At 36.5% G+C, this 25,150-nt stretch overlaps 2 protein-coding genes across 7 annotated transcripts in view; one reads left to right on the top strand and one right to left on the bottom strand.

Moving 5' to 3' along the window:
* The first annotated feature begins 2,659 nt into the window (after positions 1-2,659).
* Positions 2,660-15,188, top strand: LOC127431462 (putative ferric-chelate reductase 1). The gene is made up of 16 exons (XM_051681868.1): positions 2,660-2,752; positions 3,703-3,898; positions 4,030-4,181; positions 4,583-4,677; positions 4,771-4,924; positions 6,542-6,724; positions 6,905-7,003; positions 7,334-7,484; positions 7,568-7,681; positions 8,318-8,433; positions 8,513-8,599; positions 10,590-10,687; positions 11,473-11,531; positions 11,914-12,057; positions 14,188-14,288; positions 14,376-15,188. The coding sequence occupies exons 1-16, from the start codon at positions 2,747-2,749 to the stop codon at positions 14,466-14,468; spliced, it is 1,848 nt and encodes a 615-aa protein (XP_051537828.1). The 5' UTR covers positions 2,660-2,746; the 3' UTR covers positions 14,469-15,188.
* Positions 15,189-15,510: 322 nt separating this feature from the next.
* LOC127431458 (palmdelphin-like) overlaps positions 15,511-25,150 on the bottom strand; it is a 51,895-nt gene continuing 42,255 nt past the window's right edge. For 4 of the 6 annotated variants that reach the window (XM_051681859.1, XM_051681858.1, XM_051681862.1 and 1 more), the window contains 3 exons: positions 17,138-19,196; positions 16,764-16,852; positions 15,511-16,384 (listed from right to left, as the gene is read on the bottom strand). In XM_051681859.1, the coding sequence (XP_051537819.1) occupies positions 16,301-16,384; positions 16,764-16,852; positions 17,138-19,196 (2,232 nt within the window). In that variant the 3' untranslated portion in view covers positions 15,511-16,300. Of the gene's footprint in view, positions 16,385-16,763; positions 16,853-17,137; positions 19,197-20,289; positions 21,249-25,150 lie in introns of those variants that run through there. The other 2 variants (XM_051681860.1, XM_051681865.1) reach the window with 2 other exon arrangements.

Below are 25,150 nucleotides of genomic sequence, written 5' to 3'. Positions count from 1 at the left end.
GAAAATATTATCATAAAGAATAATGAAAAAAATTACATAGAATAATCATAATGGAAAGTAGTGGAAAAAGTTGATTCTGCAAATTAAAACCACAAAATAACAATTTGAAAATGTTCGTTATAGGTTTGTATTAGGTTAGGTTACACAAAGACCTTCCTGCAACGTTCTGGGAAGGTTATCTTATGGTTTAAAAAAATAAATAAAACCAAAAAAAAAAAATAAAATAAACGTTTCTAGAGCGTACAGCAGATGGTTTCCAAAAAAATGACCAAATGTGAACACACTAGCGTTATGGGAACGTTCTGTCTTTGCTGGGAAAGTATTCATTATATACAGGTGCATCTCAATAAATTAGAATGTTGTGGAAAAGTTCATTTATTTCAGTAATTCAACTCAAATTGTGAAACTCGTGTATTAAATTAATTCAGTGCACACAGACTGAAGTAGTTTAAGTCTTTGGTTCTTTTAATTGTGATGATTTTGGCTCACATTTAACAAAAACCCACCAATTCACTATCTCAAAAAATTAGAATATGTTGACATGCCAATCAGCTAATCAACTCAAAACACCTGCAAAGGTTTCCTGAGCTTTCAAAATGGTCTCTCAGTTTGGTTCACTAGGCTACATAATCATGGGGAAGACTGCTGATCTGACAGTTGTCCAGAAGACAATCATTGACACCCTTCACAAGGAGGGTAAGCCACAAACATTCATTGCCAAAGAAGCTGGCTGTTCACAGAGTGCTGTATCCAAGCCTGTTAACAGAAAATTGAGTGGAAGGAAAAAGTGTGGAAGAAAAAGATGCACAACCAACCGAGAGAACCGCAGCCTTATGATTGTCAAGCAAAATCGATTCAAGAATTTGGGTGAACTTCACAAGGAATGGACTGAGGCTGGGGTCAAGGCATCAAGAGCCACCACACACAGACATGTCAAGGAATTTGGCTACAGTTGTTGTATTCCTCTTGTTAAGCCACTCCTGAACCACAGACAATGTCAGAGGCGTCTTACCTGGGCTAAGGAGAAGAAGAACTGGACTGTTGCCCAGTGTTCCAAAGTCCTCTTTTCAGATGAGAGCAAGTTTTGTATTTCATTTGGAAACCAAGGTCCTAGAGTCTGGAGGAAGGGTGGAGAAGCTCATAGCCCAAGTTGCTTGAAGTCCAGTGTTAAGTTTCCACATTCTGTGATGATTTGGGGTGCAATGTCATCTGCTGGTGTTGGTCCATTGTGTTTTTTGAAAACCAAAGTCACTGCACCCGTTTACCAAGAAATTTAGGAGCACTTCATGCTTCCTTCTGCTGACCAGCTTTTTAAAGATGCTGATTTCATTTTCCAGCAGGATTTGGCACCTGCCCACACTGCCAAAAGCACTAAAAGTTGGTTAAATGACCATGGTGTTGGTGTGCTTGACTGGCCAGCAAACTCACCAGACCTGAACCCCATAGAGAATCTATGGGGTATTGTCAAGAGGAAAATGAGAAACAAGAGACCAAAAAATGCAGATGAGATGAAGGCCACTGTCAAAGAAACCTGGGCTTCCATACCACCTCAGCAGTGCCACAAACTGATCACCTCCATGCCACGCCGAATTGAGGCAGTAATTAAAGCAAAAGGAGCCCCTACCAAGTATTGAGTACATATACAGTAAATGAACATACTTTCCAGAAGGCCAACAATTCACTAAAAATGTTTTTTTTTTTATTGGTCTTATGATGTATTCTAATTTTGAGATAGTGAATTGGTGGGTTTTTGTTAAATGTGAGCCAAAATCATCACAATTAAAAGAACCAAAGACTTAAACTACTTCAGTCTGTGTGCATTGAATTAATTTAATACACGAGTTTCACAATTTGAGTTGAATTACTGAAATAAATGAACTTTTCCACGACATTCTAATTTATTGAGATGCACCTGTGTATATATATATATATATATATATATATATATATATATATATATATATATATATATATAAACATTAAATGTATTATGTTAATTTTTCTTATATACAAATGAACATTAGAGTCCAATAGAAGCCACGATAGATCAATACTAAACCTGGTATTTTTGTGACAAAAGACTTTTTCACAGATTGTGATGACGCGTTTCCGCCTTATTTAGCAGCGTAAATATCGCAACTTTTTTATATTATACAATTTTAAAATATTGAGTGTAAATTTAAAACATTATGCATTGTGTTAATATTACCCTGGAATTAGTTAAAAAATAATAATAATTATTATTATCACAGCTGCGAGGGGGTTTCGATTACAGAGTGACAGTAAATTTGGCATCTTCTCATTTACTGTCTTAATTCACCTCTCTCTATTTTTTTAACTCTTCTGGAAAGTCATTCAAACGTAATAGTGTTTTTTTTTTTTTTTTTTTTTTTTTTTTGGTCTTGGAGCAGATGGGTAAGTGAAAATAATTTTTTCTGTGATCTCCCATTCACTCCCATTCACCCTGCAAACGTTTACTTCCGCGTTCCAAAAACCCAGAGTGTGAGAATGGTCTATAAAAGCTGAATTTCATGTGGAACTGGGTCACCTTTCAGCTGTCATCTATCACTTTTCAGTCAGTATTTGAAACCCCACCCACTCTTGTGTGGGCGTGTTTTCGTGCACTGCCTTCAACCAATCACACGCTTCTACACATAAAGACCGCCCACATCTCTACCCTTGCCATGTAATTAACACACATTTTGTTTTTTGTTAGTGTCGGTTGATGGCAATTTATTTTAGATGAATGGAGGTAAGCATATATATATTTGTTTATCATTCCGTGATAAATATGTGTTTATAATTCCAATCAACTGGGAAGTAGCTTATGATTTCAACGTAAAGGTGAATGTGGTCGCTTTTTGTGAAACGTTGACCCTTGGGTTTAGGGAAGGATCGTAATCCCCGTTTTGCCTCCATTTAAGAAAGGCTTTTGTTTTTATAGGTATTTATCAGTGAAAGCCATCAGCCCATCGTGCGGGACTGACTAACTGGGCGCGAGAAATAAAAACACGACTTTGACCCATATCTCTCACATGAACTCTTATGTCATCAAAACATGAATTTCTGCCTTTAATTGGTGCAATAATACATATATACACGTGTTCATGAGTGCTGAAACTGTAGACAAAGTCTCAGACAAAGACAAAGTGCTGTTTTGGAGTAATCAACAATTGCTGTCTCGCTTCCTTATCTGTATTTGCAGGCTTCTCATGAGAGACTGATTAGGCAACAGAAATTTCTTGTAAAACGCAGTTGACTATTTTAATTGTTTGTATTTGAGCCATGAACATGCAGTTAAGCACTCTAAATTTCACTAACAAATAGTACCATGGCATAACTTGTTTTCTGCACGTGTACAATGGTAATACTATGATGATTTTACCATATGAATAGCATGGTATACAAATATGGTAATTATTTATCAGTATTATGATATATCAAAGTAACAGTACCATCTGATACTGTCAATGCACCGTGGTACTGCTACTTTAATTTTTTTGTAAGGATCGTTTTTAAACATTATTGTTATTGAGTAACCTGTGTGTTATTCTACTTGTATATTTTCACCTAATCACCCAAAATGTAACCAGATCATTGCATTTAGAAACACTTGATGCAAAGAAAAAAGTTGGTCAAAATAAGCTTGTGTAATTTATCATCGTAAAGTTGAGTTTTGCAATAACTATCCTTTCATTTCAGGTTTTTGTGAAGACAGGGGTTGTTTTGGTGCTGCTCTTAGTGTGTTTAGAGACAGTCATTTGTTACCCTGATGGAAAGGTGACAGAAGCTTGTGGTGACATGATGCCTCAACATCGCCATGATCCCAGCACCAAAGCTCCTCCATACAACATCATAGTGGACAATATCACATTCAGCCCTGGTGATGAACTCAAAGGTGAGACTATTAGTATTTCAGTATATATATATATATATATATATATATATATATATATAATGTGTGATAGTTTGTTTATTGTGATGGTTTACATTTAATAGAAAATCTTATCACGTTGTTCACATTTACAGTGACATTATCAGTGGCTGCTACAGGGAGCACAGCAAACTTCAGAGGATTCCTCATAGAAGCAAGGAATGCCGAGAATCTTGACGAAACCGTTGGATCGTTTAAGTTAATAAATTCTGCCATATCTCAGCTTCTTCATTGCAGTGATAAGGACGTTAGTGACACAGTAGTTTTTACTTTATATTGAGAACAAAATATTTATTAAAGCTGATGGGTGAGATTTTTGTTTTTTTGTTTTTTTTATGATGCTAAAATTCTTCTTGTATCCCAGCTTAATATGCAAAGTCAACTATAAGTAGGTTATAGTGTGAGTTTGGGCCAGGATTTCTGTTTGTACAACTGAATAGAAGAGTTATTGCAAAACATTTCTGGAATCTGTTTAAAAACAGTGATTATTTTTGCAATTCAGTTTGGTGATGCTAGTGGTGCAGAAATTACACCCCTCAGCTTTAAAAGAACATTTTGAGCTACATTTTCTTTGTAAAAATCATTATTTATTGGCTCCAAGAGATTAAAAGATGATATGGAGCTGATTATTTGCGTTACTCTTAAAAGGGCTCAGCTGTAAGTCATACCAGCGATTCCCATAAGACTGAGGTCCAGGTGATCTGGGTTGCGCCACAAGACTCTCCTCCCAGTGTGCAGTTTCTGTAAGTATTCAAATACTTTTGTTTTTAGAGTTTGTTTTTAGACAACTTCCTGATTACAATACTTGTTTTGGGTTGGGTTTTCTTTTTTTTCAGGGTAACTGTTGTCCGAAAGTATAAGGACTATTGGGTGAAAATTCCAGGTCCAGTGGTGTCGCAAAATGGTGTAGCTCCTACCCCAGCACGAACTACCATTGGTGGTTCCATTGGTACCAAAACCACAGTCCCTTCCTCATTGCTGTCTCAGTCGGTGAGCTCAAATAAAGCTGATATTGCAAAAGTGACAGTTCACATGAATTACATGGGGCTTGTGGATCTGTCCTGACAGCACTTTAAGCTCAGACACCCTTTAGGTCACTTCCTATGATTATTGCTATTGTGTTTTCAAACAAACACTGTTTCCTGTTTGATCTGGGTGATGGAACTGACCTCTGACCATTCTCTGACCAAAAAAGGACAACGATCAATTATACAGTTTAGTGGTCATTAGACATAAAGTTGAAGTCAGAAGTTTACATACACTTAGGTTGAAGTCATTAAAGCTCATTTTTTAACCACTTCACAGATTTCATATTAGCAAACTATAGTTTTGGCAGGTCGTTTAGGAAATCTACTTTGTGCATGACGCAAGTAATTTTCCCAACAACTGTTTACAGACAGATTGTTTCACTTTTAATTGACTATATCACAATTCCAGTGGGTCAGAAGTTTACATACACTAAGTTAACTGTGCCTTTAAGCAGCTTGGAAAATTCCAGAAAATGATGTCAAGCATTTAGGCAATTAGCCAGTTAGCTTCTGATAGGCTAACTGGCTAATTGGAGTCAATTGGAGGTCTACCTGTGGATGTATTTTAAGGCCTACCTTCAAACTCAGTGCCTCTTTGCTTGACATCATGGGAAAATCAAAAGAAATTAGCCAAGACCTCAGAAAAAAAATTGTGGACCTCCACAAGTCTGGTTCATCCTTGGGAGCAATTTCCAAATGCCTGAATGTACCACGTTCATCTGTACAAACAATAGTACGCAAGTATAAACACCATGGGACCACGCAGCCATCATACCGCTCAGAAAGGAGTGGCATTCTGTCTCCTAGAGATCGAAAAGTGCAAATCAATCCCAGAACAACAGCAAAGGACCTTGCGAAGATGCTGGTGGAAACCGGTTGACAAGTATCTTTATCTACACAGTAAAACGAGTCCTATATCGACATAACCTGAAAGGCTGCTCAGCAAGGAAGAAGCCACTGCTCCAAAACCAGCATAAAAAAGCCAGACTACAGTTTGCAAGTGCACATAGGAACAAAGATCTTACTTTTTGGAGAAATGTCCTCTGGTCTGATGAAACAAAAATTGAACTGTTTGACCATAATGACCATTATTATGTTTGAAGGGAAAAGGGTGAGGCTTGCAAGCTGAAGAACACCATCCCAACCGTGAAGCATGGGAGTGACAGCATCATGTTGTGGGGGTGCTTTGCTGCAGGAGGGACTAGTACACTTTACAAAATAGATGGCATCATGAAAAAGCGTGCGAGCAAGGAGGCCTACAAACCTGACTCAGTTACACCAGTTCTGTCTGGAGGAATTGGCCAAAATTCCAGCAACTTATTGTGAGAAGCTTGTGGAAGGCTACCCAAAACGTTTGACCCAAGTTAAACAGTTTAAAGGCAATGCTACCAAATAATAACAAAGTGTATGTAAACGTCTGACCCACTGGGAATGTGATGAAAGAAATAAAAGCTTAAATAAATAATTCTCTCTACTATTATTCTGACATTTCACATTCTTAAAATAAAGTAGTGATCCTAACTGAATTTAGTGACCATAATACTGTTCTGTAATATATCAAATCCCTTCTCGTCTCCAGTTCACTTCTGAGGGCTGTGGAATCAGGAAGTCTTGTTTGAGAGATCCAGCGGGCTGTGACCCACAAAATGACGTGTCATGTCACTTCCTGTCCTTCTGGACAGAGAACAGAAGTGTGATGTTTGAGCTCAGTGGACCTGCAGAGGGTTATGTGTCATTTGCCTTATCACTGGACAAATGGATGGTAATAAAGACCTTCATTTGGAGTACTAGAGTAGTATTTTATCATATAGAGGACATTAATTTCACTGCTTATAGCGAGATTGACGCTTTGATCTCTGATTCAGCGTGAAATGTTATTTTCCCATTGAATGACTAATAGCATGCATTATGATAAATAATAGCAATGTGTTCTGCATTTTAGGGGAACGATGACATCTATATGTGCATAAGAGATATAGACAAGGTTGATGCCAAGGCTGCATATGTTCTTGGACGGACACATCCAGTAATCTCTTCAGAGGTACACACTGACATTAAAAAGTAAAAATGTCTTGCAAACACAGTGGCTTAAAAGTAAAAAGGAAAAAAAAAATAATGAAATACCTAAAGGGATGGTTCTCTCTCTTTTTTTTTTTCTTTTTTTTTTGGCATTTACCAGTCACCATTTACTTTCATTGTATTGAAAAATGTGCAATGAAAGTGAATGGTGCATGAGGCTAACATTTCACAAAAGGAAGATAAATGGAACCACATGAGGGTGAGAAAATGATGACAGAAAATTTTGGGTGAACTATCCCTTTAAAGACTATCAGTATAGCTCTGAGATCTTTGTTTTTGGATTTGTTTCTAGAGTGTTCTGAAAGACACAGCATGGAGGCTGTCAGATGGAGTGATTCAGTGTAGCTTTAGCAGAGACATACACCTTCCAACTGACGATCCAAAGAGGTTCAGCCTGGACCAGCCATACTACATCTTCATGGCACATGGTCGAGCTGAAGATGGTAAGACTGTTTTTTTTATTTATTAATTTTTTAGTAGTCACTAGTGTCAACAATGTTTTTTCGGTCTCTTTCTCTGCCTCTAGGGCGAACTCATCGACATGACCGTCAGCCTCTGATTTCCGCCAATCAGAAACTTGTCACAGGACCTCCAGAGGATCTCAGTGGCTCTCGCTCACCCCTGTTGATCAAATATCATGGTACAGCTGAATATAAGCATTCTAAATGCTGATCTAATTTACAAAAGCTGACATAACTGTGTTATACTGTCCATTTGTGGTGCTTGCAAAGGCAAACATTACTATAACTATCGCTCACACTTCGGTTTTAGTTTTTTCAAAACCTAAACTTTGAACTTTGGCGGGTCCCACACTCATCCCACAAAAACTGTGCTATGGACATTAATAATACCTTAAAATGTTGTGGCTTGTTGAGGAGAGGTGTGCTATAAATTTAAGCGATCAGTCATATGATTTCCATCTGGTGGACAATCCCAAAAAAGGAGGGACCCAAACCATCTAGGAACCAAAATATCTTAAAGATTCTCCCCTTGGGGGTGGGCTTTTTTCAGTAAGCAGCCGACCAGAACACCAGCCAATCTATTGTTTATTTTTACTCGTATTCAAAATGTTTAAAAGCTTAAATCTGTTTTATTTTTAAAACGTATTATTTAAAATAATATATTTTATATATAATATACACACACTGTATTATTTAAAATGTGTGTGTGTGTATATATATATATATATATATATATATATATATATACTGTAGTATATTTAAAATAAAGAGCAGAGACACAGTATCTGAGACACAGTATCTGTATGTATCCTTAGGAGCCATCATGCTGATTGCCTGGATGTCAACAGTTAGCGCTGGAGTCATCATGGCACGATACTTCAAATTGGATTGGCCTGAAAGCAACATTTTGGGGCAGAAGGTCTGGTTTCAGGTAGGAGCATCTTTGCTAAAGTTAGGACTTTAGCATATTTTCAAATATGCATTATTTTCAAAGCTTTTTGTCTTCGCAGTTACACCGAATGCTGATGACCCTCACAGTCCTACTTACCTTGGTTGGCTTTGTTTTACCTTTCATGTACAGAGGAGGCTGGAGCAAGGTAACATGCACATAAACACACATTCATGTATGTCTGTGAGTAATACTCATCGTTTGACAGTGTGTCATATTTTCACGCACTGCATCACACACCTCTGACTGTTCCTCAGCACTGCCAAATGTGTCAGACCCACATGCTGTCTATTCAGAAAGGTTAAAAAAATAAATAAATAAATAAATAAATAAAAAGTGAGCAAGAGCATGAATATTCTTGTTTTGGTATTCATTAGAAGCAGGGATTGGGTAACTGGTCAGAATGAAAGAATGGTTAAAGGAATATTCCGTTATCTCAGTTGACTGCATTATGTTGATTACCATAAAAAATCATTTAGACTCGTCCCTCCTTTTCTTTAAAAAGGCAAAAATCAAAAAACTGGGGGCCTGGGTAGCTCAGCGAGTATTGACGCTGACTACCACCCCTGGAGTCGCGAGTTCGAATCCATGGTGTGCTGAGTGACTCCAGCCAGGTCTCCTAAGCAACCAAATTGGCCCGGTTGCTAGGGAGGGTAGAGTCACATGGGGTAACCTCCTCATGGTCGCGATTAGTTGGTTCTCGCTCTCAGTGGAGCGCGTGGTAAGTTGTGCGTGGATCGCGGAGAGTAGCATGAGCCTCCACATGCGGAGTCTCCGCGTTGCCATGCACAATGAGCCACGTGATAAGAATGAACATTAATTCTTCTGTTAAATTGCCTACTTTACGGACCTTGCCATGGCAACAAAGTTGTACAATTGGATATAACTTTACACAGAAATGGTAATTAAGCAATTTTTCACATTAAAATCATGTTAACATGCAAACTGTTTATGTCCTGTGGCTAAAATTATAAATGAGTATTTTTATGTTAACGGATTTTACCTTTTGTTTTTTCTTTTTTTATTTAAAGAAAAGGAAGGACGAGTCGAAATTAGTGTTTGTGGTTAAGCCACAAATGCCGTACATTTAGCTTAACTTATGTTGAACCCGGAATATTTCTTTTTAATAACTTTTATTTTTTTATACGAGAGTGCACTGCGTTTTGCCTTTGCAGAGCAGAGATAAACATATTTTATTTGTGTGTTTTGTTTATTTTTTATTATAATTAGTCTACAGTGCATTTAAATAATTGAGGGAAAATAATGAAAAAAGAAAGAAAACAAATAAAATGACTGACTGTTTGTTAGGTGACCACAAAATAGCCTTCTTGGTACAGGATCTGGCACAGTGGCCACAATTAGCACCGGGCAAGTGAACTTTCCCTCATAAGAGTGTGTGGGCAATGAAAGGATTCGGGCAACTGGAAGTACTGTAATTCTAAAATTTTACAGTGAAAAATTATTTGGTTTCATGAAAAATTAACTAAACGAAATAATTAACCAGTTACCAGTATTTAAAAAATAATGCTTTCACTCTGGAGCAATAGAAAAGGGAGTTTGCTCACATTTTCTTATTACATTCTGCAAACAAAAATTGTTTGTTTTTGCTTTTCGTTTTCATTTCTTGAACCGTTTCTAATTCCTAATTAGAAGTGACCCACCATGTGGCATTTTTTGGCCCGTTTTTGAAAAACTTCCCTTCTTCAGGGATTAATCAAGCAAATTTTTTTTATAGAGTGTCTTATTAAATCTGGCTTATTTGTGCTCCAAGCTGACACATGTATCCATCCGTCAGGCTGAGCATGAGGGATGCATTTTTGACTCACCATGGGCATCTGTGGTGTCTCTCTTGCCAAGTTTCTGCCGTTTATCTTGTGTAACCAACAGAGGGCGTCCTGTCCCATGGCAACAATTTGTCGTCAAACCCCGCCCCACGCAAAATAATACCCATCAACCTTGTACTTAGGCGGGTTTTTAAAAACTTGGTGTCTGTTTCCGGTGTTCTTTGTCATTACTGATTTCCTTTTGATGGAGAGCAGAAATCTGTTTGACTTTTTTGTATTTTTTTTTTTATTAATTTGTTGGCAACCTTTGATATACACTGTTGCCTCTAATCTGTAATGTTGTATTGTCCACAGCGGGCAGGCATACACCCCTATCTTGGCTGTGTTGTCATGGCACTCACTGTCATCCAACCTGTCATGGCACTTTTCCGACCTGCGCCAGACGCCTCCAGGTAAAATCCTCAAACTCGTGCACTGCAGAGTATGGCCAAACAAAGGCCATGTTTGGAATGGAATACTAGTGTACTGCATTCAGCACTGTATACACTGTATACTGCCTACTTTAAATGGTATATGAAACAATATGAAATATTACGAGAAATGTTTAGCATACAGTTGACCTCACTACACTGTATGTACATTGTATGTTATTTTCATCTCAGAAATATATGCGCATTGCGTTTTGAGAGTATCTCAGGCAGTGTGTTTTGATTGTATACTACACATTTTGGCTAATATATTAGGTAACCTGGGTATTCCATACATACAAACTTGCTTACTGTGTACAGTATACATACTGCAAAACTAGTATGAGTTGTATGCAATTCCAAACATACTCGTTTCTTTATATCGGTCGGTCTATAACATTTTATGGTAACACTACAATATGGTTGTATTTGTTAACATTAGTTAATTTTGTTAGTTAATTAGTTATTTTCAACATACATTAGTGCATTATGAACTAACATGATTTAACAATGAACAGTTGTATTTCATAAATTAACATTAACCAAGATTAATAAGTGGTGGGGAAAAATATTGTTCATTTGTAAGTTTATGATGCCTAATGCATGTTTATATGTTAACAAATAAAAATATTTTTTTTGTAGTTTTGCAAAGTTCAAAGTTCATCAACCAATTACAGTTTTTATTACAATATTAATGGATTCAGAGGGTGGTGTTTAAAAATATCCTGACAATTTTTTTTCTTATGGTTTTTATTATAACCTGCTCTCAGGAGATACATCTTCAACTGGATGCATTTTGGAACTGGCACTTTAGCGCAGATCGTAGCAGGTAAGAAACAATGCTGTGTATATAAATGTGTAATTATTTGGCACATATCCATGTGAATGACTGTGATAACAGAAGATTGTGTCTGTGAGTTAAATGCTGGTCGTTTTTCATTATTATTGTAATGATAATAACATCAATAATAATAAATTGTATCTGCTAACTATAGCTGATTGCTTTTTAGTAATATGGTTTAAATTATGTATGTACACTAGTTACAGAGTATATGTTTTATGGTGGGTCGTCTTGTTTTTATGGCTGTAGTTATAATATATATAATTATCATGATATATGATTTATAATTGTAGATATTCAAAGCACCAGAACACATTTGGTAGACAACAGGGGCTACCATAAGTGACGTGTGTGTTTATTCCTGATTTAGTTGTCACCGTCTTCCTCGGCATCCATCAGCAAGCTCTGCTCCTACCTGCTCCCTGGTCCACAGGTGTCCTGGCTTCCATTGTGGTCTGGTTTGTGGTGGCAGATTTGATTCTGGAAGTTCACAGAAGGGGGTTTTTATCTATAGGTCAGTCATCCACCCTCAACCATGCGGTGTTCTCTATTCCCAAATTCCTCAGTTGTGTCCTCGGCAGTGTTGGATGTATCCGATTACATAGTAATTGGTTACTGTAATCTAATTAGTTTTTATAAAAAAAAAAAAAGTAACGTGTTACTTTTTTTGTAATCAGATTACAGTTACTGACTTTCAATTTAAGTAATTTTAAGTGAACTACTTGCGCTAAAGTAATATGTAGGGCTGGGGGAAAAAATGTGATTCCGTTACAAATCGCGATTCTTGAGCCAAACGATTTTAAAATTGTCTTCCTGATGAAAAATGTATTTATTTTTAGTAAAAAAAAAAAGTTTCTTAATGCTACGATGATTAATAGATAAATATAGGAAGTTATATTTAAAAGAAGTTTTCTCTTTAATTCTTTACGTTTAGTCCTTTAATGCACCGCTGCTACATTCATAAAGCGCCGTTTGTTCACTCTCAGACTTCAAAAATCGTCTGCTTTGATCAATGTTCCTGTTATTATGCATAATTCAGAAGTTTATTGTGGAGTGTATTTGTCAGGAGTCATTCTGCAGATTCTGTCTCACTATGCTTTAATAAATAGTTTAGCTGTAAAAAGGCTTATCAAACTCTTGAATGCCGTAAACTACATTTCATGCCCCCGCACTATTTATAATCTTAACGGCCAGGGTATTCATGCGCAGTGGCGGGTAATTTTGCACATTTAACATTATCAACAAGAAATCCCGCTAGACACAAAGACATTGATATTTTGAAGAATAGACTAAATAAATGCCTGCAATGTGCGTGTCTGATTTGCTTTTTTGTTCAGAAGTATATTTGTGCTTTGGCGCTCGCGCGCAGGGCTACCGTGTCTCGTGGAACACACGCAAATGGTGAGTTTTCACTTTTCTTTCTCTGTCAGTCATCTGGGAGCAGTTTGTAAGAATAGATTTGTCGTATGAGAATGCTGCATAGGCTCTCAGACTATCTCAGGATGCATAAGCAAATAACATGCAACAACATGTGAATTGTCATGTATGTCATAATTCAGTATAGCCCCAGAAATGGTTCTTGAACAAGTTTACTCTAGTCTCCATTTGTATGTTGCAAAATTATCATTATGATTATAGTAATAGCCTATGGTAATAAGTTATATTTTACTGTATATTCAAAAATAACAAAATTAGTTTGATAAGTTAAAAGGATATATTGTATATATTTATTTGTTGAATACAAATGGACATAATGCATCCTTATCCATGGGTTCCTTTGCAGTAACTAGTCATCTAGCTCAGACAACACACTGACTGGTCTGGCACTGACCAGTGCATTATAATTCAGATAGATTTAAATTGGTAGTTTTGCACATTCCAACCTGTTACTTGTAAATTATGCATTACAGAGTGAAACAATTGTCATTTTAGACACAACTGTTCTTCAATAGATATTTCTTTCTGAGAAAGAACGTTTTTATATCAAAACATCAAATCGCAATACTTACAGAATCGCAATATCGCAATACATATCGAATCGGCTAGGAAATATAATTGTAATATCGAATCGGGAGGTCCCAGCCCAAGTAATATGTACTGTATAATACATTTAAAATATGAACATCTGTTAGCATTTCTGTGACAGCCGAAGGGTGTGCGACAATGAATGAGGAAATATAGACATGTTGAATTTGAGCGGAAAACAAAAAAACTTTTCTAGGAAAAGTGATTTAGAAAGTAACTTAAAACTAAAATAATAAATAATGTGTAGTCAAAGTAATATGATTACATTTTTTAGAAAAGTAAATAGTAATTTGTAGTGGATTACTTATTTTGAGTAACTTGCCTAACACTGGTCCTCGGCATGTACATGTTCTTTCAATTGTGCAGTATGAATCCATTAAATAGTAAAAAGGTTTTATTTTACTGTATTAGTAGCTGACATGATGGATTGAATGCTAATCAGTTTGAAATGTCATTACTTTCAGAGCAAAACAACCTGTTTTATACAAGAAAAAAAAAAAAATGAAGACAGTTGGTTATTTGTGTATGGCTTATACTTTAAGAATCAAAAATGAAAGAGATCTGGTGAAGATTTCTGACAAAATCTCAACGTAAAAGGTCATAATTGTATGTTTTCCAGGGAAATATTTCAGAAACTTCAAAATCTACATGGAACGCATTAATTCTGAGGACAAAGAAGAGATTCTTTTTGTTCCTGCAGAGAATGAGACTTATAGCACGGTGAGTTTGGTTTGTGTTTATTTCCCTAGAGAGTCCATTTCATTAATGTTAAATGCTGATATAACCATTGTGGTTTTCTCTCTCCAGGAATCTTGTTTTAAAAACATAGTTCTGGCTGTTTATCTCTTTGGAAATCTGGGACTTCTGACTTTTCTACTTTGGACTATCAGTGAAGTATGACACGTTCTAAGCAGTTTTCACATTTAGCCTCACTAATTGTGCCTTTTGTTCAAATAAGCCAAAGATATGTGAAGTAAGGTTGACCCATTTAATCTTGAAATTAGTCTAATTTGAAATTCAGTTTTCATTACTCTGGAGGTAGAAGTGCTTTTAGATGTAAAATTGTTTTGCACTGATTTTAATTTGCATTCCGGAATGATTTTATTGTTTATATGTACTTTATGAGTGTTGTATGTGATCATGGCATCATGTAACATTAACTTGCAATGTACAGCTTTTAATAACAGATAATCAGCTAATTTAAATTTGTCCTGTTGTTTGCTTTTGTATCTCTTTTTCAATGTATATTTTATTTTGTGTTATTTGGTTACAACATCACATTGACAATGTTTACATATCGGTGAGCTTTGTTTTAAGTAATTAAATCACGTTTGCTGCGCAATATGCCTTTTTATAAATGCTATGGAAAAGTGGCCCCAAGATGTTTTTGAATACCCTATTCTAGATGAGGTATCTTCTAGATACCTCCTGAGTATCTGAGTGTTTGTCATGTTGATTTATGGATTTAAAGACTGTTACTGTTGACTGAGATGTAAACATTGACAGAAAAGACAAATGGTTCAGAATGTGGTTCAGATGAAGTGGACCAGTGATACAAGCATTTGCACTATGCCAATCTTCAGATCTATGATCTTTTAAAATAAACATTTTCAAATTAAACATTTGCATAATTTGCATAAGTACTTATGGGGCCATACTGGTGGGGCTGTAGTGGTAATAAAGACAAAAAATGTTGGGAGATCACTCTAGAATACCTGCATTAATTTTCTTATTAAATTATCTTTGTGCTGTGCGTTTAGTCTCATGGGTAACTGTGCTGCTGCCTCTGTTTAAAACAATCTTTTGGAAATGATATGTAGTTCTTATAATTTAAATATATATTACCATTTATTTGTGTGTGGAAAAAGTGATCACGAGAAGAATCAATCTGGTGAAGTTGCCTGTCAACACAATGTAGGATAAACAGACTGTTTCTCTTTTTGCCTTAAATTGACATTTATTTCTGCATTTGTCTTTTTAACATTTTTTTTTTTTTCCAAATGGTAGGAAAACAAATATTGTCTTGAGACTGATGCACATGGATTCAAAGGTTAGCAAGCAATACTTGTTTTTATAAGCATGGCGGTTTGACATAAATATACGAATTCTTTTTTGAGGACAACAAATTGCAAAGCAACAGGTTATAAGTAACAAGTTATGAAATATTAGATGATCCTTTTTTATCATAATTCTTCAATTAAGAACTGGACCTTCAAAAAGTGCCCTCCATTTAGACATTTGCAATCATGGCCACATCAAGAATAATTCTTTAAAAAAAGAAATCTCTCAATTATGTTCCTTGACTAAATTGATTGTTTTCTGTGATATTTAACCAAATACATCCATTTTGTATACATTTTCACTTCATTATTATCCTAAAACACTGTAATGCTGTTTCATATATTTCAGAGATGTACAAACATTGCCATACAAGAAAATACATTATGAATATACAGTACATATTCTCCTTGTCTTTGTAGACAAAACACTAAAAATATGGTTTATAAGTACCTCATTAAAGAAGAATCACAAAAATGGATTAAACGGTACATTCAAATAACATTTAGGCATCTTGGCTTACACATTTCTTTTTTGTCTGGATAAATAACAAAGTTACACAAGCAGCAGTAGCAAGTGTTTACACTGTCACAATAGACAAACATGAGTTTGAGCATTGAAAATTCTTTAACGAAGAACAGCTGCAGATTAACGATTAATGTAATTTCTGTTTTTCACTCACTGTTCGCAAACTCCCCTGCCTCCCAACGCAAAGCCATGGCACTTTTACGTCGGCCTCCAGTATAGGGCTCAGGAAACTAGTGAGAAAACAAAAGTGATTTTTAGTAGTTTTTCTTTCAATTTTATCTTTGAAAAAAATTATATGACCACTGGACAATTAAAACATAATTTAAGCACCTACACATAATTTTACTTTCATGCAGTCAATATTTCAATGAGCGCATTTACATGGACATCTCACACCAATTATGCATAATGAACTGACAAACGGTTTCCTGATTTTCAGATTTTTTTTAATAAGCTGATTTTTTTGGTAGTGCATCAGCGCATTGGTGTGCATGTAAACGCACTCGCTATTGTAGTGTGTTATATGCATACATAACTATATGTTCAACTAAATTTAGATTTTTCTAGACAACATTTGTGACATTGCTTAAATATTTAAAGTGGACTTACTCGATGATCACATGACAGAGCAGACCGATCCATTCTGCATGTTTTCATTGGAGATGAAGGGGATGATTTACATTTAATTGGTAGGTCATCTGAAATTAGATAACAATGATTTAATAGAGCTTATTTAACATTCATACATGTGGCAAACATGTTTATCCGAAGCAGTTTTATCAGTATGTGTGTTTCCTGGGTATCGAACCCATGACCTTAGCACCATGATCTACCAGTTGAAGTAAAGGAACATAGAAACATAACATTTTGTCCTTTTTTGACTGCATTCTATCACATTTGTTGTGTTTTGCAGACACAGTGATGTAGCTTTTACTTTAGGTCATTGTAAAATAATGAAAAATTCTGTCTCTTGTTGGCCGTACCTGAATTGTTAAATGGTGAGCCGTCCAGGCGATTTGGAAACATCAGGAAATGATCCTTTGAGTAAATACTGGCTCTTTGCCGTTTTAGTTCCTCTTCTCGCTGCTTTACCAATTTGATCTCCTCATCGACAAGAGATATTGTACTCCTGGACCTCAGCTTAAAAAATGGGTTGTTGAGGAACATTTTATCTTGGGTTTCCTCTGAGACAGAATTCAGGTTGAACTCTGATGCACTGCGAATGATGAGGTTCGATGTCTCCAGAATTATGAGGTTAGGGGCATCTTCTGATCTCCAGTCAGCAGATTTGGAGGATACCATCTTGCCATGCCGTGGACTTGGAGGGAAGGGTTCTGGTTCGAGGATGATAATGCTGTTAGCTGAAAAGTCTTGTTGCTGAGAGCCCTTGGTTGGTGAGGAGGTAATGATGAAAGAAGGTGTTGTGTTGCTGGGAGATTTGGGTATCCTTCCATTGTCATCCTGATGTTCAAACATCTTCTGTTTCTCATCGACATCCTGGCATAGTTTTCCTGGGTTTAAATTGATGGACCTGGTCTTCATCTGTACACAGTCACTAGAGTACAATTTTGTCATCCCCCTCTCACGTCTCAGGTTTTCCTCACGTTCCACTGTTTGGCGAATCTCCTTCTCAATTGGGGTCTCTGGGTCGTCACATTGTGATCTGTAACTGGAGTCGTCAAGACCTGAATCCTCAGAACAAGGGCTAAACTGGGTGTGCGCATAGTCCTCTACAAGTGTTAAGCTTTCAAGGTCCCTCTTCGGCCTGTCAATGTTACGGACAGGTGTGTACATGAAACTGTGACTGCCTTGGCAGGTCCCAGATCTTGTTGTTGGTGTGTTCGGGTGGTGGATCAAGTTTTTCGTTTGCTCTTCTATCTCCAGCCACTGTTGGCGAGCAACTTTGAAATCCACATGTTCTGTACTGACATTCTCACTCTTCATTTCCTGGATCACACAATAATCTTTCGGCACCTTTTTGCTAGAATCAGATTTGACAGAATCAAATGAATTGCATTTGTGGGTTGCTGAGACTCGTCCAAGCTCTTCATCATCTTCGGAAATCTTGGACAAGCCGTGGAACAGTGTGGAAGAATTGTAAGATATCTCTTGCGGTTGCAGAGTTGGCCCAGTCTCTGGTTGTTCTAGCACTTCTTCTCCCAAAGGGATCTCAGGCTCTTCGGTTTCCTTTGAATCTTCAACAGTATTTTGAACTTCAGGTTTTTGAATAAAGAGTTCCTGTGCGCTCAGCTCAAGGCTGTCAATGTAGGAATCATCATCTTCCCTATTAATCGAGGAAGAGAAGATGTTCCTCCACTTCTCATCAGTTTCACTGTCAGATGACACCGCAGCAATTTCAACATGAAGACATTCATCCAGATCTTCTGGGTCATGACAGGACTCTGTGGAGACGTCTGACAGGACATCCTCTTGGATGTAATGCTCCAGGATGGTTTCTTCTGAACCATCACATCCAAAACCTTCCAAGATGGGTTCTGAGTCTGTACCCAAAGGGTCTAATGTATCTCCATCGTCAGTGACTTCTGGTTGAGGTACAGTGTTCTCTAATGGTTCCTGCCTCTGCGAATCTTGCCTCTTATGTACGACATCATTCTCATATACGCTCTCAGCACTTGACGGAGTGTCAGAGATCGAAGAGGTAATTGACTCGTTGCGATAAAGTTCTTCTCGAGTGTCTTCCAAGACAAGCGCCTCTTTTGGACCGTGAACGTCTTCGAGTACATCATCCTTGGTCTCGGTGGGAGGTAGGCCTGCTAGAATTTCAACCACTACTTTTGTACTTATGGAGTCTAATACGTCAGCATCGTAACAGACTTGTTCTTCTTTGCTGCTTGTGTCCTTGTTCTCAGGTAACGCAGTCTCCAGGACCTCACAGTCAGTTATGTTTGCTGTGCCAGAGTGTTCACTGGTCTCCATGGTTACAGGCTCAAATAGGGACTCCAGTTCTGTATGTTCTGGATTCTGAGAGCAACCTGCAATCTCTTCCAGCCTATCCACCTCCTCAACCTCAATCGTAGCTCCCTGAAAGGGAAAAAGACAAAGACGAATTTCAAACAGCAGTAAGCAAAATCTAATTTCCCTAATCACCAAAACATTCACAGCATATCAAAGCAAATTTATACCCACTCAGCTTTGGTATAGATCGTATGTAATGCTACATTTCTGAGAAAGTTTTTGTGCGTTAGATTCTGTGCTCTAGTGTTGACAGACAACCATGTCTTGTAATAGCACAACACTTCAAAAACCATGTTAGTTACAAGCATTAGTTTAATTCTGCAAAAAAGTCCTTACCTTTTGAACTGACTCTGCCCGATCACGCTTTTTAACATCTCTGTTTAACACACATTTTCCAGTGTGAAAAGTATTTTTCTCTTGAATAAGCAGGCATATACAATTCAAATATTAAGCACTTCCCATGCCAATATGTATTTGGCACACTTTTACCCTAACAGTGCATTTAAGGTATACATTTGATCAGTTTGAGTGTTCCCAGAGAATCTATCCCATGATCTTGGTGTTGCTAGTGCAAGATGATTATGGGATCATTCCAGTGTTTTAGAGGTAAGTGATTGTTTGCTATTGCAGTGAATCGTTTAACAAAAGTGGGTTATAGTCGGCAGACAGTGGGCAGAATTAAACAGATCTATTATGTAAGACTGCAGAACTGGCTCGCTTCCTCATGCATACCAAACTTTTGTCCCAGCAGATAAACAGCATTGCTTCTAGATTAGACCAGGACATACTTTTCATTTTGGGGCTTACAATAATCATTACCTGCATTTTATCATACTCCTGCATGCATATTTATACTGTAAGGCATATTTTGTATGTATGAAAAAATGACACTTATTTTCCTTCATGGCAGCACTGTTTGTTTACATGTATTTTTCTGATCTCATTGGTACCGTCTGCCAAGTGCAAAAGTGATCAAATGCTCAAACTCTTTCTGACAGAAGAATTCAGCTGCCACATAGATTAGAAAGTCAGATCTATTTGCTCAATACATCAAAACCACAATTACACACTTTTATACTGAACATCACATGATATCAATATAATGTGAAAATTGTACATACAGCAGTGCTAAAAATTCACAAAATGACAAGTTGTTTACATTGCTTTGGCTTGAAATACTTCTTTCATCCACCAGTTTGTTATTCCCTGATGTCTGTTTGGTATTCGACCACTGGAGGAAAGTCTCTGCAATCATTCAAAACTTGACCGGCATGCTAATGCAACCACTAAAAACAGTCAGAATTATGTGAAATTACCATCCACTTCAGTGCCTGCCCATTTCACCCCAATCAAGCTAGACAAAAGGCACAAAGCCTCATGAAAATGACAGGCAGTAAAGTGTTGACTGCCATGGCAACACCCCCTCCCCACTAACTCCTCCTTTAGCTGGCAGAACAGCTCAGCTGGTGAGAAAACTTCCACACGCTCACACCCTCTCCATCTCGGCTCTTGTGTCATGACAATCTGTATTACATAAATTATTCAGCGACAATAACAATTTGCATTGAAGACGGAGGAAGGAAGACCAAGGTACCAGCATGTCCTAGTACATACCGTGAGCTTGAGGAAAATCAGCCAGAAGGAGATCATCTCCACCTTGCCAAGAATCTCACTTTCTTCTCCCTGAAATCTGCATGCACTGTGGGCTTGGGTAACTGTGTGCTTTGGGAAATAGTAAAAATCTTTGTATGCATGTTTCGGAAGTGAACTTGCTCTGATGTGAAAGTTATTGGCAGAAATGCCATTGTGAGCTGGTCTTATGTCACTGATGTTGGTATTAGTGGCCACCACGGGGCATCTTCCTGTTACAAACGCTCAACCTTTATTGGCTCGTCCAGTGTTTTCAACATTAGCCCTCATGTTAACAGCTGCACTTTTGGCCGACTGGTCAATAAGTGGCTTGTCAATGAGATCACATGTGAGAACTTCTGATGTCCTCACTTGCCTCCGTGCATCACAGGAAGTGATGTTACATTGTGACTCGGGGCGGAGCCATCCATATGTTACAATGTATCATGTACACTCTCAAACTATTTTATACCTGTTTATATTAAATATTTAGCAATAAACTTAAAATATATTGTTTAATAGTTAAAATAAATGCCTTTAAGTCAATAGTTTTATATTGTATTGTTGTTTTTAAATGTTTTTAATTATGGTTTCTTAATACGTAATTAGAAATGTTTCATGAAACAAGTAGTTAATTTGATCATAAAATAATTTAAAGACACAGTCTTGAACCTTTTTTTACCTCCAATGTTCAAATAGGTTTTTACTTCAAATCAAAGTTTGTAATGTTGTGATTCAACACAGAGCTGGTTGGTTTGGTTCATTGGAAGCTATTTCATTCTCTGAAAGATTTCCACTGCTTGATTGGAAATCCAACAATATTGCTTACAAATTTGCTGCAAACTTGCCGTAAGTTCGCCACTGACTATTTTCACATGCAAATTAGCTTTGTGGCAAGCACTTCATTGTTGCCGTAGGTTTGCCACAAAAGTATTTGCCAGTAGCTACAAATTGTCCATTTTTGCCAAAGGTTTGGGGAAGAGCTGCAAACATCTGGCAAACATTTACGGCAAATCACAAGCTAATTTGCATGTGAAAATGATGATTGGCAAATTTGCGGCTAGTTTGCCAGACCTCTCGATATTTCGTAAGGGATCGGTTAAAGATTTATGGAGTCTTAATCCTGAAAATACAGCAATAAATGTCGTCTAAGCTATATGACATGTCGCATGATATAAACAAAGCAAGAAATGGTCAGTTTTAACATCTGTTTGTGGTTTCAGTTATCATGTAAACTGATTAGCCTGCTAAGCTAATATTCAATCATGCATTCCATATGGTTAGCAAGCTAATATATTATTCTATTAAGCTAAGGTATTCAGCACAAGTATTTCACATAATTATATCAAAACACTGAATTCCATGCTAAATGGTACATGGATATGGTAATACTGCATTTACTGACTGTATTGACATGATCAGCTACAACAGGAATTAGTAACAGACACTTTGAATTAGACGTTCCAAACAACTAACTCAGCAGGACAGGATTCCATGGGGGTACTTCATATTGCATGACATCAGAACCAAAATCACAGAAAAAGTGGACTGTCACTGTTGCGCTCTATTACATGAATATCAAATAATATATGTTTCACATCAGTAATAAATGTAATCAAGAGATGAATTTTGAACCATTTCAGTAACCAAAAGCTGTCAGTGCGCATCATTGCGTGAGCAACGGCCACTGAAAGAAAAGAGCATTGTAACTTCAAGGATGCTCTCTTCAGAAGGAGAGGGGGGGCAGTGCGTGGGTGGCCATTCAAACCTATAGACATATCTGACAGGCACTAAGCCTTTAGACTTCTCAGAAACAGAATGACTATGTTCCCAGGTGAGAAAAACATCACTATACAGCACAAGAACATTGTAGAAAAAGACGTAAATCTCTTAAAAGTAATATATTAAAACCATCACAGTTACTTTGTGTAAATAAGCAAGAAATGAGTTATACAAATGAGCTTCATGTATTTACTGTTTAATTATTTTGTAATGCTGCTTGTATATCTAAATTGTTATTGTTACAGTAATTAAAGGGATAGTTCACCCAAAAATAAAAAATGTTGTCATCATTTACTCATCCTCATGTTGTTACAAAACCGTTTACCGTTTCTTTCTTTTGCAGAACACAGAAGGAGATTTTAGGTAGAATGTTAGTCACCCTTCACTTTTATCTTTTATCCATACAATAAAAGGGAATGGTGACTGAGCCTAACCATCTCCCTAACTTCTTTTGTGTTCCACAGAAGAAAGTAAGTAATTTGAGTCTAGAACAATATGACGGTTATTAAATGATGACATTTTTGGATGAACTATCCATTTAATTAGTAATATGTGTGACAGGCATGGTGCGCCACAACCCCTAAAACAGTGCAGCTCTAGCTGAAGACAGAAGTGTTATGCTTATGCTATCAACTTTAAAGAACTTCAAAGGCGTTTTCGAATGAGCACACTCACTAAATGGAGATGGAATGCATAAAAAACACTCAACTGGAGGCTGCCTGCAGGAAATAGAATGAAGTGACAAACAAACTGCCAATATTTCTTTTTTGCATCATAGGTGCCGGAATGCCTTTCGGACCATTCTGCCACAATTAAACACCTAGTAACCTGCACTGTAAAATAAAGTGTTAAAATTTTTGTTATAATTTTGCAACTAAATAGAATGAGAAGAAAAAGAAAGTTCAAAATTACAGGTATTACATTAGAATTTCACATATAGTATATGTAACAATATTAGATATTTTGGTACCACTTTCTAATAAACCTGTATATATATATATATATATATATATATATATATATATATATATATATATATATATATATATCAGTATATCATAAAGATATTTAATGCAATATCAATTTATACAGCCTGATCTCATGAAAATTACTTTATAACAGTATTCCTAATGTATTACAATACACATTGTAATCTGTAATACCTTTCCAATTATTCACGGTTAAACCTTTTAGACAGTAATGTTAACACATGACTATATATATATATATATATATATATATAACGCATGAAATTTTGTGATGATAGTGTGTTTTACTTCATTTTACTCTTTAAAGGTGTAACAGGTGTTGTAATGTATTATAACTGTGGTTAGAATTCTTATCGAGAACATAAAATGTATTCTAAGCTGTATCATATGGCATTATGAATGCATTAGAATGCACTACGAATACCTTTATAATGCAAATATATAAAGGCTTCATAGAAAGAGCTACGGAAATGTTTCCTGACATGTTAATAGCTTAGACAGTTCATATGGAAGCTCTCTCCTCTTTGCATTAATGGCAGTGTAAAGTGAGGCTGGAGATGTTCTCCTCTCTAATCAGTTCCAGAGAGGACCCATACACTCTCTCACATTTACCCCAGGCACACACACCTTCACTCACCCACGCAGACGCTTTTAATTCACTCTAAAACACACACACATACACACAGCTGAGAACCCCAGAGCTTTTGGGATCTTCTCTGTCAACATCTCAGATCTTCTATTCTGCATTTTGTTTTTTTATTATTATTATTTATTTTTGTATGTGTTTTAGGTTGTTACAAGCAGTCTGGGATTAATTAAACTTTCACAGATTCTAGGCTGACAGTTCCTCAGGTTGTTACAGCAATGCAAAATCTTTGCACCTCAAATTAACATAAGAGATGACGTTGATGAACAAAACCAAAAATAATATGTTTTACAGATTAAAATATATTAAGTTTGTTCATGATTTCAAGATCCATGGCATGCATATTACTAAAGCCAATGCACAAAATATAACAATATACAGATTACGTAACAAGGCAAGTATTTCTTACATTTATGATGAAATAATTTATGATTGGTTCATATTAGAGATGACATTGATTGAAATACTGAATTTATGCTTTGAAGTTCAATGTAGTGTACATTACTAAAGCCAACTCACAAAATACAGTATAATACACAGATCAAGTAACAAGGCATTTCCATCTTATTTCTAACATTTATGATGCAACAGCGTGAAATTTTATCTCAAAATAAAGTAGGTGTATTTTTCAGTAGAAAGAACAGAAATTATAAAAAACCCAAATCTCTCCCTCTCTCTCAGCTCATGTAACATTTATGACACATAATCACAAACACCCGAAGCAGATGTGAATTCCTGTTTGATTCTGTGTTTTTAAAAACACACTGCAGATACATGTAGAACTCTATTCTACCTGTGCAGGCGTACAAACTCTTACACACTTGTATGCACAAAATCAGGTCTCTTTAGACCACATTAGCACATTGTTACCAATGTGTTTAGGCTCTGTTCGACATAGTATCTCAACAAAATTCTTTACTGCATCACAGAGGAATATATTGTATCACACCTTTACTATGTATCAATCCAATATT

This window comes from Myxocyprinus asiaticus, chromosome 41 (genome assembly GCF_019703515.2).
Source record: "Myxocyprinus asiaticus isolate MX2 ecotype Aquarium Trade chromosome 41, UBuf_Myxa_2, whole genome shotgun sequence".
Taxonomy (NCBI): domain Eukaryota; kingdom Metazoa; phylum Chordata; class Actinopteri; order Cypriniformes; family Catostomidae; genus Myxocyprinus; species Myxocyprinus asiaticus.
This window is presented reverse-complemented; position numbering and strand designations above follow the sequence as displayed.